The sequence below is a fragment of the Anolis carolinensis genome, chromosome 1 (genome assembly GCF_035594765.1).
Source record: "Anolis carolinensis isolate JA03-04 chromosome 1, rAnoCar3.1.pri, whole genome shotgun sequence".
NCBI lineage: Eukaryota > Metazoa > Chordata > Lepidosauria > Squamata > Dactyloidae > Anolis > Anolis carolinensis.
Genome location: NC_085841.1, coordinates 304,240,296 through 304,258,808, shown reverse-complemented (window position 1 = coordinate 304,258,808; position 18,513 = coordinate 304,240,296). Strand labels below are relative to the sequence as shown.

At 38.9% G+C, this 18,513-nt stretch overlaps 1 protein-coding gene across 7 annotated transcripts in view; it reads left to right on the top strand.

Annotated features, from left to right (window-relative positions):
- The window catches only part of celf1 (CUGBP Elav-like family member 1), a 44,534-nt gene that overhangs the window by 18,250 nt on the left and 7,771 nt on the right, over positions 1-18,513 (top strand). For 4 of the 7 annotated variants that reach the window (XM_062967994.1, XM_062967993.1, XM_008105265.3 and 1 more), the window contains 12 exons: positions 184-371; positions 2,271-2,353; positions 2,586-2,634; positions 5,182-5,316; positions 5,476-5,555; positions 6,249-6,410; positions 7,020-7,101; positions 9,950-10,078; positions 13,938-14,051; positions 14,208-14,393; positions 16,165-16,308; positions 18,247-18,415. In XM_062967994.1, coding sequence (XP_062824064.1) covers positions 194-371; positions 2,271-2,353; positions 2,586-2,634; positions 5,182-5,316; positions 5,476-5,555; positions 6,249-6,410; positions 7,020-7,101; positions 9,950-10,078; positions 13,938-14,051; positions 14,208-14,393; positions 16,165-16,308; positions 18,247-18,374 — 1,470 coding nt within the window. In that variant the 5' untranslated portion in view covers positions 184-193 and the 3' untranslated portion in view covers positions 18,375-18,415. The remainder of the gene's footprint in view (positions 1-183; positions 372-2,270; positions 2,354-2,585; positions 2,635-5,181; positions 5,317-5,475; positions 5,556-6,248; positions 6,411-7,019; positions 7,102-9,949; positions 10,079-13,937; positions 14,052-14,207; positions 14,394-16,164; positions 16,309-18,246; positions 18,416-18,513) is intronic. The other 3 variants (XM_062967992.1, XM_062967991.1, XM_062967990.1) reach the window with 3 other exon arrangements.

The window sequence follows — 18,513 nt, the reverse complement described above, 5'->3', positions numbered from 1 at the left end:
TTCTTCCCCCAATCCTTGTTTTCAGAAGACAAAATGGATTTTGATTTTTCTACACAAATAGATCAGGAAGTTGCACTTTAAACAACATTGGCGTTCTATAGTTGTTTTGTATGTTGGGGAAACGATTAAATGGGACACACCTAAGGAGGATATTTATCACATGCTTCTCATTAACTCATGCAGCTCAAAGAAAATGAATGGCACACTGGATCATCCTGACCAACCAGACATAGATGCCATCAAGATGTTTGTGGGCCAGGTCCCACGGAGTTGGTCTGAAAAAGACCTGCGAGAACTATTTGAACAGTATGGTGCTGTCTATGAAATTAATGTCCTGCGGGACAGGAGCCAAAACCCTCCTCAGAGCAAAGGTGAGAAATAATCTCCCCCACCACTAGGATAGAAAGTTTAATTTCCAATGTTCTATTTCATATTTACAAACTCTTGCCTACATGTAGCTCAGTTGCTTTGTTTGATGTGATAAAACATGCATTTCTCTTCCATATTGTTTTACCTAGAATGTCAGCAAGAAAACCCAATTGGCAAGTCCATGTTCTAGAAATGAAGTCTAGGTGACTAATAGGACAATATTTTACAAGTAAAAGCAATTGAATGTGAATGTTACAAAAAACTTCATCCAGTCTTCATACCTGGACTTAGATTTATAAGGACATTAATCTTATTCATTTATTTATCACTTTAAAACTGTATTGCCTAAAGTGAAGGTAAATCTTGACTACATTCATATTGTAGTAGATCCTTTTGTCTTGCATCATTTGCAACCTGTCTTCTGTAAGATTAGTATACCTTCTATCGTGAAATGTAAATGAAATCGCCCAAATGGGTGATGAAGGTTAGCGGGAAATAAATCAGCTTCTGATCTTTATCTGCGTTATTGATGATTACCAGTTGATCACCTCAGGTATTAAAATTGGATGATACAGTAGAGTCTCACTTATCTAACATAAACGGGCCGGCAGAATGTTGGATAAACAAATATGTTGGATAATTAGGAGGGATTAAGGAAAAGCCTATTAAACATCAAATTAGGTTATGATTTTACAAAGTAAGCACCAAAACATCATGTTATACCACAAATTTGACAGAAAAAGTAGTTCAATACACAGTAATGCTATGTAGAAATTACTGTATTTACGAACTTGGCACCAAAATATCACGATGTATTGAAAACATTGACTACAAAAAAGCGTTGGATAATCCAGAACGTTGGATAAGCGAGTGTTGGATAAGTGAGACTCTACTGTATCTTGAACTGAAAATTGAAACATTATGAACAATTCTACACTGGCAAGAATTTTTAATGCAGGACTGTTCATATGTTTCATTTCTCAGCTCAAGAGATCTTCCAATTTGTGTAGACTAGATAGTATTTTATCATATTCAATTATGTATCCTAAAATATGACCTAGTCCAGTGGTTCTCAGCCTGTGGGTCCCCAGGTGTTTTGGCCTTCAACTCCCAGAATTCCTAACAGCTGGTAAACTGGCTGGGATTTATGGGAGTTGTAGGCCAAAACACCTGGGGACCCACAGGTTGAGAACCACTGAACTAGTCTATACATGTATGAAATTGCAGAAGTTGCAGAGTTAGGGATGGAGAAGCAGTGTTTAATGTTTTTCTGTAGGCAAGAGAAATAGTTTTGCAAGTTCTGACAAATTATGAAACATCAGGAACATTGTTGTGGAATTTGCAGAATTGCAGATCATGTGGTTTTTCTTTTCTTTTTTATGAGTGAGAAGCATGAAAATGTGAATTTTACCCTCTGTATAGTTCATTCTATTGCATGTGTGGACATGATCTAATGGAAGCACATATTTCAGAAAGGAAGCTTTGTCTTAATAGATTCTATCGATCAGGTTCTGTAAATGGCCCCCTTTGGGTCTTCTATATATATGGCTAATAGCAGCATCCCTTAAATTGCTGCAAGGAGGAGAACTATATTACCGTTGTTTATTGTAGCAAAAACAGCAGAATCTTGTGAAACTTTAAAAAACATACCAAATTTTAGTTGGCATAACTTTGAAATGGACTACAGTCTGAAAGCTTTTTCCACAAGACTTTAATACTTTTTATCCCATGTCTAAATTGTATTTAGGTAGGACTGGAGTGTTTCATAGTTAAGGTACTAAAATGCTGTGGAATAAATTGATAGTGACACCTTTTAGTTTAATATCCTTTCAAATGTGAAATGCATGCTAGAGAGGTGGCTTCTCATATTCGATGTATCACAGAACTTACTTGCTTTACAGGGTGCTGTTTTGTTACATTTTATACCCGTAAAGCTGCACTAGAAGCACAGAATGCTCTTCATAACATGAAGATCCTCCCAGGGGTAAGATAATGAACCTTATTTCTCTCATTTGTCTTTCAACCTCTCCACATAAATCGCAAAGTGCCAAATTTCCTGGCACTGAATATGTGGAACCCTTTGGTTTTCTTTTTCTTCTTCTTATATATCAGTATAATAATGAGGTTATAAGTTGTCTGTTACAGTAGCTTAAAGTCAATGTAAGCTGGATTTATTCTGTTCCAGAAAATGTGACTTTTCCTTTCCTCTCCCATAGATGCACCATCCCATTCAGATGAAGCCAGCTGACAGTGAAAAGAATAATGGTAAGTGTCATAACGTATGTTTTGTTTTAATGAGATCTATTATGTGAGAAGTCACCCATTTCAACTTAGGAAACAGTAGCCTACCATATGAGCCAACTGCCCCGGCTTCCCCTTACATACTGCCTGTTATTTGTGCCTTAGTCTTAGGAGGAGTAGACCCCACGAAACTAGGCCCTGTGCTTTGCAGGGAGGGGGCTGTTGAGAACATAGATAACAAAGAGATAATAATTACAGGGACACCTTCAGCTATATAATTCCAACATTCATTGGAAGTGCAAAACCTATTTCCCAGTTACCAGGTTTACTTGTCCAAATGCTATGCTTGGGGAAAAGTAACTCCAGTATGCGTAGGGGTGCTTAGGGTGTACCTAAGATGAAGGCTTTAGGAGAAATTCAGAACTGTGTCCAATTTTGGGCACCGCAGATGAAGGGAGATGTTGACAAGCTGGAAAGCGTCCAGAGGAGGGCGACTAAAATGATTAAGGGTCTGGAGAACAAGCCCTATGAGGAGAGGCTTAAAGAGCTGGGCATGTTTAGCCTGCAGAAGAGAAGGCTGAGAGGAGACATGATAGCCATGTACAAATACATGAGGGGAAGTCATAGGGAGGAGGGAGCAAGCTTATTTTCTGCTGTCCTGCAGACTAGGACACGGAACAATGGCTTCAAACTACAGGAAAGGAGATTCCACCTGAACATCAGGAAGAATTTCCTCACTGTGAGGGCTGTTCGGCAGTAGAACTCTCTCCCCCAGACTGTGGTGGAGGCTCCTTCTTTGGAAGCTTTTAAGCAGAGGCTGGATGGCCATCTGTCGGGGGTGCTTTGAATGCGATTTCCTGCTTCTTAGCGGGGGGTTGGACTAGATGGCCCATGAGGTCTCTTCCAACTCTACTATTCTATGATTCTATGATTCTATAAAAGATAATGCCTTGTGTGTGGAAATAGTCTTCAAAATATAGTATTTAAAGATATGTACAACAGTTTTCTTCTGTTTTTGTCCATCCCATCTATATTAAAACAGAGATTAGTAATATTTATGATATTGAAAAAAATCAAGATAAAAGTATGCATTTTTGTGAATCACAATTTTTGACTTTCTGTAGATTTTTAATGAGTAACACCAAGTACAGGCAGACCCTGAGTCACAAACATCTGGCTTAAAAACAACTCACAGTTAAGAATGGGGATGAGACAACAGAAAGTGAGAGAAATCTACCCCTAAGAACAGAAATTCACTTCTGAAAGCATTGTCATGGGAGAAAGCAGTCTCCACTGAAGCTTTATCACCTATCCTTGTTTCCACAACAAGCCAATTTTTTCAACATCCAATTCCCACAAGGACAGAAAGTGAGGTGAAATCTTCTGAACAGGGGCGCAGACAGCAAAACAAACACCACAAGGGTGTTAATTCTTCCCGATGCTATCCAGAGTTCCTATATATCATCTTCTTCCTAACATTTGTCCCACGAATTTGCAGGTCCGCTTTGCCTGTTGTTTTCACATGGCTTTGTTTTGGGCAATCCTCAGAAAAAAAACTTTTGTGATTTTGACAGGTTGATGCAACTGTTTGTACTGCAGCTGGCACACATTGCACCTCCTATCACTGCAGACCATTGCCCCATTGGTTGGTTATCCAGCCATCACCACTGGGAGGTGGGGTCAAATTTTTGCCAGCCCCAAAGTGCATGTGTGTGTGTGTTTGTATGTTTGAAGATACACTTAAAAATGTACCTGTTCTGACTTACATACAAATTTAACTTAAGAACAAACCTACAAAACCTATCTTGTTCATAACTTGGGGACTGCCTGTATGTGGTTGGTTAATTAGTTAGTTTGTTTATTGCATTTATATCTTGCCTTTTTCCTGGAGTGGGAGCCAAAATGGGTTGCAATAATTTAAAACAAGATTAATTTAAATTCTTATTTTACAAAAGTTAAGAAGTAAATAATATTTTTAAAATGTGGTTACACAGTTTAAAACACATTTAAATCATAATTACGATAAAAAAAATTAAAAATGAAATACAGTACATCAGATTACACTTTTGCTACGTAACATAGGTGTACCTGAATACAATTCTCTTGACCTGCCGCTGGAAAAATTACAGGAAGTTAACTAACTGGACTTCCTGTGGAAGGAAATTCCACTATCTGGGAGCAATCCCCTGCAGATCTTAAAGTGTGAGCTGGCTTGTATATGAAGATAGTCTGAACCCAAGCCCATATAGGGCTTGTAGGTCAAAACCAATATTTGAATTGTGCCCAGAAACAAACCAGGAGCCAATGGTTTCGACTAGTGTGTATATACATCCATAGACGTACTTTCTAAAATGAATACTATTTAGTGCAAATCTACTAAAATTTATCATGGATATGCAGTGTGCAATGTGAAGTCATCTTGTAAGGTTGTAGTCACAAATCACAGTTGAAGTAAACAGTTAAAGCTTTCATTATTTCAGTCAGGAAAGGTTCATTCAGGGAGTAAACAATGTCTTATTAGTCATTCAGCCATTATAGAGTGATTTTCCTTTTTGTTCTTCCTTTCTTTAGCAGTGGAAGATAGGAAGTTATTCATTGGAATGATCTCAAAGAAGTGCAATGAAAATGATATCAGAGTGATGTTTTCCTCCTTTGGGCAGATAGAAGAATGCAGAATTCTGCGGGGTCCTGATGGCCTAAGTCGAGGTAAGCAGATAGAACTCTGCAATTTCACTTTCAAGGATCTCTCTTGTTACCCAGCATTTCATTTGGACAGTCTAAAAATCAGCAGAATGGATGTCTTCACTTTCCATTTCTAGGCTGATATAAATACGATGGTTGAGTTAAATCCTTTTTTCTTTTCAGGTTGTGCTTTTGTGACTTTTACAACAAGAGCTATGGCACAAACTGCAATCAAAGCAATGCATCAAGCACAGACCATGGAGGTAAGACATGTTTTTGTTTGATCACAAGAAGTGTGATGTTTAAGATGCACAATTGAAAAGAGCTATGGATACTAGCATAAATCCAATTGTTAATCACACTAGTCAACCCACTAAATCTCTGGAAACTTCATGCTGTTGTTAAGACTAACAATTGGATTTAGGCCACAGCAAATGTCAAAACCTCTACAGTTAACTTAGTTTTTTAAGTATGCGGCTTGAGTCACATCACTTTCCACTCTTGAGAGGAAAGTAGTAAGATAAAATATAAAGAATAAGAGCTGAAATGAGTCCATTGGATTTGTGGAATCCCTCAGACTTTCTTAAGAGGAATCATATGTTTATATAAAGTGAGAGTGCAGAAATGTTTTTAGCCTAGGATTGAAAAGCAGTTGGGAATAGATGGGGGGGGGGGGTGCAATATTTCAGGAATGTGGAGAGGAGGAAATAATACAAAGTGGGACCGAAGAAAATATGGCCAACTGTAACTATTCTTGAAAGTTTGCTAGCAAATAGAGTTCAATTCTGTCTATTCAGGCTGAAGCCCTGGTACAATCTTTAAAATAAGAGTTAACAGCAGATGAGGAACTTCTAATCAATGTGTTCCCCAGTTCTGCTTGTAAAGAGTTAGGACTTGTTTCTTAGATTTTGGTGGGGTGAATGCTTGAGGGTCTATTTATGTGACTTGTTTTTCAGGGGTGCTCTTCCCCCATCGTAGTGAAGTTTGCAGATACCCAAAAGGATAAAGAACAGAAACGAATTGCACAGCAGCTCCAGCAGCAGATGCAACAAATCAGTGCTGCCTCCGTTTGGGGAAACCTGGCTGGATTGAATACACTTGGACCCCAGTATTTAGCAGTGAGTTTCTTTGATAGTTGTTGTGCAGTATCACTCCCTAACTACAGTTGTAGCTTAGCGTATAAGTACTCTTATACTTAGGTTCTGTACCAGAAATTTGCTTTGTTATAGTATTTTCCAGACAAGGTGCTGAATATAGGTGAATAGTCATTCCATTGTTATCACTTCATAGCCTTCATATTGGTGCAGAGGACACAGTCTATGTATGATAAGGGCTGGCCTTAGAGAGGCTTTGCTGATGGCATAAATAAGGAAATCATGTTGTTTTCTCCATATAATGTAGTGCCTGTGTGTTGTTGTTGTTGTTGTTGCTGCTGTGGTGTGGACCATTTTGTCTACAATTACATAATTAGCAATGCATGAGCCATGATTTCAGAGAGACTATTTCACCTGGAATGGCATGGTTCATCAAAACTTTCCTTTTTAAATGACGTTCTTACCCGGTATTGGAGAATGTCATTGCTCTGTGTGTAGCTTGATCTTGTGTGATGCATCAGCAACAGGAATTCTGCTTGAGACGGCACTCTGGCTGTGGTGTAGTGCAGTGCCTCCCAGAAGTGGAGCCAGCCCTCATTTTCACTCTTGTTCTGTTTTTGGTGTAATGTCTAGCTTTATTTACAGCTCCTTCAGCAAACAGCAGCAGCATCCTCTGGGAATCTGAACACACTGGGCAGCCTTCACCCAATGGGTGGTAAGTGTCTTTGTACTTGTAAAGGGTTGACAGCAAAATGGGAAAAATAATTATAGTAATTATTAATGCAAATTGCTCTTAAGACTGTGTGGTGTGATATACTAATGTTGGCAAAGATTTATTGCGGTTGTCAATAACAGAGTACAGCGGTTTTTGCTTTCCAAACTCTATCTTGTCTTTGTATTTTCCCCAAGGACTTTGATAGCAAAATTGTCCTGTTCTTCTTTCTACAGAAAATATTTTAAATACATAGAAAATTCAGTTGTACCTATTTTAGAAGCAGGTCCTCACTTTCCTTGCAAGGCACTCACTTTTCATAATGTGTTCTTCAATTATGTCTAGTGACTAGCAGATATCATGTTGTTGCAATAATGAAGAGAAACTCAGTTACTCCATCTAGATCCAATGGCAGAAAAACAGAAAGCACAAGCACTATATCTGTCCACAAACACAAATAATAGTAGCACAGAAGCTTGGTATATGGAGTTGGGAATCATAATTCTGTTGTGATATTTTCCTTTTACTCAAACTCACATCCTAGAAGAATCCTCTAATTTTCTAGCAAAGGGTCAACAATGCATATTTTCAAATATCTTTCAAGAGATGGTTTAGCAATGAGGCCAGTATGATTTTATGAAGTAAACACACTTCAGGCATGTCACATCCACGACCTTCTACTTGCAAAACAAAACAGGCTTCTATGTTTCTCACCTATTAGCACCTCCATGATCCCTTTCCAGAACATATTTTCAGGAGATTTTAGTGGAAATGGCATTCTCCCCTTTCTGGTGATAGAAGCTGTTCATTGACAGGAGGGATTATAACTGGATGATACACTTTGTTTCTTGATGCCTTATGCAGTAGCAATAAGAACTCCTGGAAACTACTATTGAAGATGTCCTTCAGTAGCAATTTAAAAAATCATGGTGTCTTTATGTTAGTCCAAATGTGTCTAGGATTCATATTGAAAATTGAAAAAGATTATTTTAATTTATTTATATCATGCTTTTCTCCCAGATCAGGACTCAAAGTGAACAACATGTAAACAAAAACATTACAACCATGAAAATAAACATAGTCATCAAAACAACATCTCATGAAAAATTATAAAGGACACAACAACGTAATAAATAACTAACCAGACATAATTTAAACATTCAATGGAGTTAAAATCCCAACTAAAACCCATTCCTTAATTTGCTTGGCAATTTTTATAGAAAGAAATCCGTTTTTCAGCCATTAGCAAAATTGTAATTAAACTATTTTTTTCTCTATTGAATCCCGTTCCTATGATGAATAGAAGTTCCAATGACGTATTTTATTACCAGTATTTAATTTCAAAATATTTCTAGACTGGTTTTTGAGTTGAAACTAATATGTAAGCAAAAATAATCTAGAATACTTGGGAGTGGGTAACTGAATAGGAAGGCATTTACAGCCTCTAAATGAGATTAACAGTGTACTCGGAAGATTCTTGCATGATAGGGAAGGAGAATGGTAAGGATAATGGAGTGGAAGCGCCACCTTATTTAAGTATTGAAAAGTATGATTATAGTGTACAACAATGTAAGATAATGCCCCCTTGATGCTTTGAGAGTTTGAGGTAAGATGTCAATACGATAAAGGGAAGAAAAAAACAGCTGCTTTGTCAGTATTGAGTGACTGTCAAAAGCATCTGAATTTTCACTTGCTGTTTTTCCCACAGTTAGTACAACTCCCATTGTCTCTCACAATTGCCTTTACTGAATAGGACTGGAGTGGGTTGTAGCCCAACAGGATTTGGAGGCAGGTTCTGCCTAATTCTTCTATAATATGCAGAGGCTGCAAAAATGTATAGTCACTGCCAGTTGTAGCTGATTCTAGTTTTATGGGGACTGAAAGAAGGGTAAGTGGGTTGGTGAGTACTTCTGCAGCATGTGGGTTGAATTAAACCATGCTTGGAGCTAATCACCATGGAGCTGCAAACAGAATATTTGGTTCTATTTTAACAGTGATTGTTTAAAGCATTTTTGCCCCCTCTCCAGATGGTAATCTCTCAGAACAGATTACATAAAGTCAATATCAAATAGCACAAATAGCCTATTACAAACTCTCAGTATTAAAGACAAAACAGAGAAGGAAACAAACTCTGGGGAGGGAAAAGGAAATCAAACAGACCTGAGTATTGGTACTTAATGTTATTGAGTTCTGGGATAGAAATACACTATGACCCCAAATCCATGAGGTGTGTGTTCCTAGACTTCAAATGGATATGTGAAAATGCAGACAATAGCAAACCCTATTGAAAAGAAAGACTTCTGGCCCAAGAAGACCATAGAGTCACGCTGGAAAACATAGAAATTGATTATAGAGAACATATTTTTGTCAAATGTGAATAAATAGACTGTGGATACTGATCTCACAAATATTTGGGTCATGTGGTAGTTTGAGAGATAGCTGGTGGATAAATCTTGCTTCTTTGTCTCCTGCTGAAGCTTGATGAGATGGCACATTGTTTCTTAGGCTAGTCATGATTCCATAAATAGAAGCTGTAATGTGTTGTCGAAGGCTTTCATGGCCGGGATCACAGGGTTGTTGTATGTCTTTCGGGCTGTGTGGCCAATACTTCTGGAACATGGCCACACAGCCCGAAAGACATACAACAACCCCAGAAGCTGTAATGTTAGGAAAAGGTGTTTTTTGTTTTTGTTTTTTTTTTTTTGTTTTTTTGCATCAGGGGTTCATAATGGTTTTGTATATCCTTGTGCCTAAAAGAAGCTACTGAATGGTAGTGCTTTTGGATCCATCAGAGATCTAGAGGTTAGCAGTACAGATGCAGGCATAATGTGTGTTAATTGATGTGTTTCAGGGTTGAACGCAATGCAGTTGCAGAACCTAGCTGCATTAGCAGCTGCAGCCAGTGCAGCTCAGAACACACCAAGTGGTACTACTGCACTCAATTCTTCCAACAGTCCTCTAAGTGTGCTCACCAGTTCAGGTAAGAGCGATTTCCTGATAAAATACAAAGTTGATGTCCTAGAGCCACATTCTACATGGCCGTAGAACCAACTATCCATGCTTAAACTATAAACTGATGTTTCTCTCTTCCCACTCCACCCCAGCTCAGGAGGGGCCTTTTTACAAAATCAGAATGGGAACATGAAGTGGAGGGGAGGCAAAAACATGGCAGAATTGCCCCCAGAGCATATTAGCTCCCTCCAAGATACTGTGCCTCTTCCTACTCATGACAGTTACCCACTTTGATATTTGGTTTGCAAGTCACTATGCTTATGCATGTGTGCACATGAGCAGACTTTAAATTTTGAAACCAGAGTCTTCATTGGAGAAAGTTTTGTCTTTACTGTATTATAAGTGTTCAAATGCAGCCCTTCTTTTTATGTAAGTGAATGGCAGTTATTTCACTTGTGCGGAAAAAAGTAGAACTATTTATTTGAGGATGTCATTGGGATAGTAATTAAACTTGCTCCTTATGCCGCTGTTTATTGCACCAATAAAACAGATTTTTGTATCCTCATAAGCAGTCTCCTAGAAATTAGCAGGAGTCTACTGGAACTTAGGAGGAGTCATGAGAATGTTTGTTTCTGCACCATGGGTTCCTTTTTTAAAAATGGTAGCTGTAATGTAAATTAAGGCAATGTTTCCAGACTTGTGTCTTTATTTTCAGGTACAAAGCACTAATGAAAAGATGAACCAGCCAGAATTCAGAATTCTGTATGATAGAGAAGCATTATTAATACTTCTTTGTAATCTCTGTGACTCATACAAATGGCTTACCCACACCTCCACAGTGCATCATTTAGAACCTTCTAGAGCTTTTACACAAGCATTTTGATGGTAGACCTGCCCACTCCCTTGGTGCCATTGTTTTAATACTCAAACCCAGATTGTTGGATGAATTTTTGTCATGTTTTTGGCTAACCATGATTCTCAAATTTTTACTTTTCCTTACTTGGACTGTCTCACAACAATTTTGCTTTGCTTTGTGGTTTGGATTTTGCATCCGCTTCTCTGTTATTATGGGTTCTGTGAACCCCTATAAAAAGTGCATTGAATGTGCTGGTAAAACTCCTGATTAAGTTTTGAGTTCAGTTGTGGTCTCATCTCTTCAGGATCACCTGCTTTCCCCTATTCCATTATCTGACTCTGCTGTACCAGGAAGCTTTGTTGTATTATTACCTTGTCATCTTCATGTCCCTATCATAATTTCCATGATTGTGATTATTCTTATTCTTACTGTTTAGATCCTTTTTCTTGTCAACACTGGTCATGAGATCATATTCATGAAACAGATTCATTGATGGAGGCATTGTTAGCACTTCATTATGTGAGATAGAAGATGATAGATCATTAGTCCTCTCTCCTAGACATAAGTTGAGAGTCACACCACTCACTGGACATACACCATTCATTTTCCTTCAGAAAGACATATAGATTCTGTATTATTCATCTACCTGTCTCAGCACAACATATCTCCAGATGGGTTGCAGTGAGCATCCATTTGGCCTATGAACTTGAGGGCAATGGCAGCATTGGCTAGCTTTTGAGAGGGAACCCACTGTACCACATCTCCAAAATTCCTACCAGATTTCAAACAGTGGTGGTGTTTGGGACAGCTGTATAATAATACCTGGGAGGCATAACATTGCCTCCTATGGTTAGTAGCTTACTGGTTTCCCATTTCTGTTAGTTACAGAGACAACAAAGGAGGGCAGGTTGCTCACCTGTAACCAGGGCCAGCCGTAGGTAATTTTAAAGTGTAGGCGAACAGAATTTTGCCCCCCCCCCCCAAAAAAAACAAACCACTGAAAAATAAAAGCGCTGGATAAGCGAAAATGTTGGATGATAATGAGGGATTAAGGAAAAGCCTATTAAATATCAAATTACATTATGATTTTACAAATTAAGCACCAAAACATCATGTTTTACAACAAACCAACAGAAAAAGCAGTTCAATACATGGTAATGTTATGTAGGAATTACTATATTTGCCGATTTAGCACCAAACATTGAACTGGGATATAGAGCAGTGTGGACTCAAATAACCCAGTTCAAAGCAGATATTGTGGGTTATTCTGCTTTGATATTCTGGGTTATATGGCTGTGTGGAAGGACCCTCAGTGCTCTTCCACACAGCCATATAACCCAGAATATCAAGGCAGATAATCCACAATTAAAAGGCCACCGAAAGGGAATCTCGCCCCTGGTATTAAAAAAACTCTAAAATCAAGACAGTAAATAAAGAACACCACTCAGAAAACAGAGGAATTCCAGACAGGAAACAATCAGGGCCAGCTAACACCTTCCAACAACGGATTCCCCGAGACAGGCTTTGAAGTTGCAAAACCATTCAATGCTAATCAAGGTGGCCACTTACAACATTCACATTTGCCTCAAGGACTGACATTCCACATACAGTAGAGTCTCACTTATCCAAGCTAAACGGTCCAGCAGAACCTTGGATAAGCGAATATCTTGGATAATAAGGAGGGATTAAGGAAAATCCTATTAAATGTCACATTTTGTTATGATTTTACAAATTAAGCACCAAAACATCATGTTTTGCAACAAATCCACAGAAAAAGCAGTTCAATGCGGTATTGGTAATCCACTCATCCGCCCGTGCCTCGGCTCCTTCTCCACACCGGGGCCAGCAGCACCAGCGCCCGGTGTGGCAAAGGAGCAAGCGAGCAGGTGAAGGAGAAGGGCCTTTGCGGCCCTCCTCCTTCACTCACCCACCCATGCCTTGGCTCCTTCGCCATGCCGAGGCCAGCAGCACCAGTACCCGGTGTGGTGAAGGAGTAAGCGAGCGTATGAAGGGGAAGGGCCTTTGTGGCCCTCTTTAACTCGCCCGCCCGTGCCTCGGCTCCTTTGCCATGCCGCGGCCGGCAGCACCAGTGCCCGGTGTGGTGAAGGAGCAAGTGAGCAGATGAAGGGGGGAGGGCCTTTGCAGCCCTCCTTCACTCGCCCACCCGTGCCTCGGCTCCGCTTCCAGCGGGGCTGCCTCCAGGTGAAGCAGCTGGAGAGCACGCTCGCCAGCTGCTTCACCCGGCAGGAGACAGCCTCAACTGTGCGCCCCCCCCCCCCCAAAACGATGCCGCCCGAGGCAACTGCCTAAATTGCCTTATGGGTGAACCGCCCCTGCCTGTAATTGCAATTCTTCGAGTAGTCATATGTGAACTCACTCAACCCTACCCATCCTCCTCTCCTTGTATCCTGTCTATCCTTAGAGCCATGGCTGCTGCTTTGGCATCAAGGAACTGGGGGTTTAGGCAAGAAGTGTGTAGATATGGTATGTGGGGAGTGGGTGGGACTTCTGCTGGAATATTTATGTAAGAGATCTAGGAAATTCTGGATGATGCACTGTGAGGATGCAAGTAACCTATTTGGGGGTTTGTTTGTTTTTTACAATATGTCTTTATTAAAAAGTAAAAACACATTTTTATAATATAAAACAACATATAAGGAGAGACCACAAAGGAAAGCAAACTACGTCTACCAACTATATTGTCGCTACAGGCCACAGTAGCATACTATAGTAAGACACATTTTGCCCATTTGTGTGAGTTCACAGATGACCACTTGAAGAACTACCATTACAGATAAGCAACCAATCTTTCTGAATGTTTTGGGGACAATCAGGATCACAACAGATTAGACCACAGTACTTCTATTAGTATAATAACGCTACTGTACACAATTAGAGAATTGATTATTTCATTGTTTAATATATTTATGGCATCCTCGGTATGCCTTAATCAAACCATTAGTTCAACATTTTTTGGCATTTGAGAAAGTAAGCAGTACGTTGGAAGCAGCTAACTATCTCATTTTAATAGCAGGTTCATCACCAAGTTCCAGTAGCAGTTCTTCAGTTAACCCAATGGCTTCTCTTGGAGCATTGCAAACACTGGCTGGGGCTACTGCAGGCCTCAATGTTGGCTCTTTAGCAGGTAAGATCAACATGACCAAAAGACTGTGAAAGACTGAAACCAAAATGAGCCATTTGATTTGATTCCTACAAAGTGTGGCTCCTATTAACTGAATAATGGAATATGTTTGGGTAATAAATCAGTTACTTATATGCTTTTCTTTGCTTTTTTGTATAGGAATGGCAGCCTTGAATGGTGGTTTAGGCAGTGGTGGCCTTTCAAATGGCACAGGGAGCACAATGGAGGCCCTGACTCAGGCCTATTCTGGAATCCAGCAATATGCTGCTGCTGCATTGCCCACACTTTACAACCAGAGTTTATTAACACAGCAGAGTATTGGTGCAGCAGGAAGTCAAAAGGAAGGTAAGTGAAAGCATTGATGGGAGGCAGGCTATGACGTGGTGGTGACACAAATTATCTACCACTGATTTAGATTACAGATAGCATGGACAGAAACTGTGTAAAGATTTCCCTGTTTCACCCTCTGGGCTTATTCATCAAACAACCTATGTGTATATGCTGGTTTCTGTTGAGCTTTGGACATTCCTAAACACCCAGGTACTTCAAATCTGTGTTTTTCACTAGGGAAAAGATGTATTTCATTATGTGAACTTCAATACTTCCATTGTACCTTTAGAGATCATTCATATTTCCTGTTTTATGGGAAAGTAGATGTTAGATATCTATTGTATATTCAAGGATTTGAGAACATTTCACATGGAGTGTCCTTAATTCAAATTCTACTTTTTTACTAGCCCACTAGGTTGTATATTTAATCTGCTCAACAACTATAAAACAGTGGCAGTTAGTATTATGAGTGCATACCCCCAAATTACAGGTCCATAACTGATTCTTACTCACAAGCACTACATAATCATGATCATGGCGCTATTGTCATGCTCATGAATGCCCTCACAAAATTCTTTACCAGTCAAGTGAAGGGGGTCTCTTCAGCTTGTGATCAAGGCATGGAACAATGCTTCACCTCCTTCCCATGAGTGAGCGAGGCTGTGACAATCAGAAACACTTAATCAGATGCATTTATGTAGCTAAGTAGATGATGTAGAATCTGGCCAGCAGAATTTTTATTCTATGAAATTCATATAGAATTTATGGCAGTTTGCCAAATCTAACAGCAATATAAGTATCCCCCCCCCCCCAATCATCATCTATGATTCTATGACATCCCTAGGTTTCTGCAACAGCACCCATAAATTTGGGGTTGAGTATGACAGGAGGAACATGCAATTTTCAAATGTTCCCTACACATCCAGTGTAGCATCCCATCACTTGATGGTTGTTCATCCCAGCCTAAAGCCACCTTTTAACTGGAGATTTTCTGTCTTATTGACCACTCTATTAGCAACAATTATACCAGGAACAGCAGTTACTGAATTTATTGGGAATATAGAGAAGTACTTCAAGGTTAGCTTGGTGTGTCTGGATGCCTTCAAGTCTACTGCTGGGCTTATGGCAACCATGTGGATTTCATAGGGTTTTTGAGACAAGGAACACTTAGTTTTACCAGTTCCTTCCTCTGAAATATGGATACATCACCTAGTATATATTGTGGTCTTCCATCAAAGTACTTAGCAGAACTGATCTTGCATATCTTCCGAGATCTGGTGCCTTTGGGGTTTTTAGACTCTTAGCTTGGTAATGTTACTTTGAAAAACCATCATATTTAGATGTGATTTTTTTTCTACTGTTAAATAGTTTTTATTGGGTTTTTATTTTTTAAAGAAAAATTATACCACAACCATGATAAAGTGAGTAAACATCTTATAAAGTTACACATTTTAAAATCTGCTTTTTAATCTACTTTCTAACAAATACATGGCAACATTTTGACAAAACAAAGAACAAATAAGATAGACAATAGAAAGACATATTGTTTAAGTGCTAAGTTTGAGAAGGATCTGTCTGAAACGTCTTTCAGATTTAAGTTTTCTGACAAGAAGTCATCAGATTTTGCCCCTCAGGACATGGTAGAGTTTCATGATATTTGGTATACCTTGGAAACAAGTCCCATTTTGTAAGTTTGAATACATTTTTGTATCTGCGTTTATGCTCTGCATTAATACCTGAAGATGTGTGTTTTTCTTGAATTTGTTTCTAAATGGATGTTTTAAAGGTCCAGAGGGAGCCAATCTATTCATCTATCACCTCCCCCAAGAATTTGGAGACCAAGACTTGCTGCAGATGTTTATGCCTTTTGGGAATGTCGTCTCTGCCAAGGTTTTCATTGACAAGCAGACCAATTTGAGCAAATGTTTTGGTATGTTGGGTTTAAGTTATTTTTTGCAGAAGAAAAATATTAAACTGACAAAGAGAAAAATAGATGGTTTGTTGCAGAAAATCTGTTGGGAATTGTATCTTGAAAATGCCAGGGAAATAATAGTTGCTATGCCCCATGCTATAATTATTTTCCCTCCGTTTGAAATAAATATAAAATTCTTGCTTTTATCATGGTGATAACATTTTTACATAATAGCATATTTGCAGTGTTCTACTGTATTCTTAGTTCTGGGATGGATGATACTGATTTTAATAATTTATCCTGTTGGAAGCAAATACTTACAACATTAATTGGTAAAGTGGTACATCTTTTGATGGTAAGCCTATTGATAAAACTTCATTTCAATTAGCATTTTAATTAATTTCTTAACTCAAATTCCATAATTATTTTGCTACCTGATTTGACTACATATTAATAAAATTCTCAACCCAGCTCTTGGATTTTTTTCACCCATAAGCTGGAAATAAATGAAAAGGTTTACTAAACCTTGACAGACCAGCACATGTAGCAGAGGGAATGTGTTAGGTTTGGTGGGTCACTATCATTGCAGGCATTCTACTGGGTAAAGAGAAAGATCCTGTTTTTTTTCCCCTTGGTTCTCATGAGAGAACTTTGCAGAACATAGCTGTTATTTGTTCCTTCACAAACCTGTTAGGTACAATCATTTCCTTCCACATCCCTTAGTTTCAACATCTTGCTATTTAATCCCTTTACGTGTTCTCTCTGTCCAGCCAATTGCAGTACGTCGCAGTTTGTATTCGTTCAATATAAATTCATTTATTATTTATTAATAAATCTATTAATATTATGATGATGATATGAAGTCATTCTGGATATGAAAGATGTATTCTTAAAACAGATTTCACTTAATTTAACTACTATCTGTACATTCAAAGAATACATACCATAGAGTTGGAAATTACAGCGTTAGCCATCTCTTGGGAGTTCTTTTACTGTGCATTCCTATATGGCAAGTGGTAAACCTAGATAGCACTTGTGATCACTTCCAATTTCATAAACAGAAGCCCTAGTAAATTCTCTGTTTTTCGGTAATGCTACAACTCTTTGTCCTCTTTCTCACATTATTACAGAGGGCCATTGATCGCCAGGAATGGCTTTTGGAGATACGCAAAGTACTGTTCATGATTATCTACACATACACAGAACCTTTTGATTCCCTTCATCCAAAAGCAGTCTAGTGTGTTCTCCCACACCAGAAACATAGGATTTTCCAAGTTAGCACTCCATGGGATGTAAAGACCTCCTCTGGAAGGGAAAACTGATTTCTTCTCCAGCTTCTGTCACATTTGCTCCTATCATCTGTATAAGCTGAAAGCGGGTTTTGGAGGCAAACTTATGGGTTTTGATATGAACTGTGAATAAGTCGAGAGTTATTCTGCAGAGAGGAGGAAGTACCAGCACATGCTACAGTGCATTAAAGCAGGTCACCTCTGACTTTTCCCTGAAACTTTATATAAAGAAGCTTTACAGGCTTTTAAAAAATAAAGCTATCTTATACATTTAATTATAGACACATTAAGAGTTCACATATTTTGCAGCCAAAGTATGAATGCAAATACTTGTTTTCTGGGGCCCTGGAGACTAGTGGTCAGAGCAATGGGTTCAAATTACAAGAAAGGAGATTCCACCTGAACATTAGGAAGAACTGTTCAATAGTGGAACTCTGCCTCAGAGTATGGTAGAAGCTCCTTCCTTGGAGGCTTTTAAACAGAGGCTGGAGGGCCATCTGTCAGGGGTTCTTTGATTGTGCTTTTCCTATATTGCAAGGGGTTGGACTTGATGGTCCATGTGATCTCTTCTAATTCTAGGATTCTGATTATATCTTCAGTCTGAATGTACTGGATCACTTATGCCAATTCTACTCTCACTTCTAATGTCACCTTCTCTTTTTCTTAGGTTTTGTAAGTTATGACAATCCAGTTTCTGCACAGGCTGCCATCCAGTCAATGAATGGATTTCAGATTGGCATGAAACGACTGAAAGTACAGCTCAAGCGCTCTAAGAATGACAGCAAGCCATACTGAGCGCCCCTCCCCTCTGGAACTGGAGTGAGAAGGATCTTCTGGTAAGTTGGGGAGGAGTGCGCTTAGTGATTGAAACTCTTGAAGGCTGTATTTTTACAGTCACGGAAGCTAATTGATGTCATTCTATCTGACACATCTT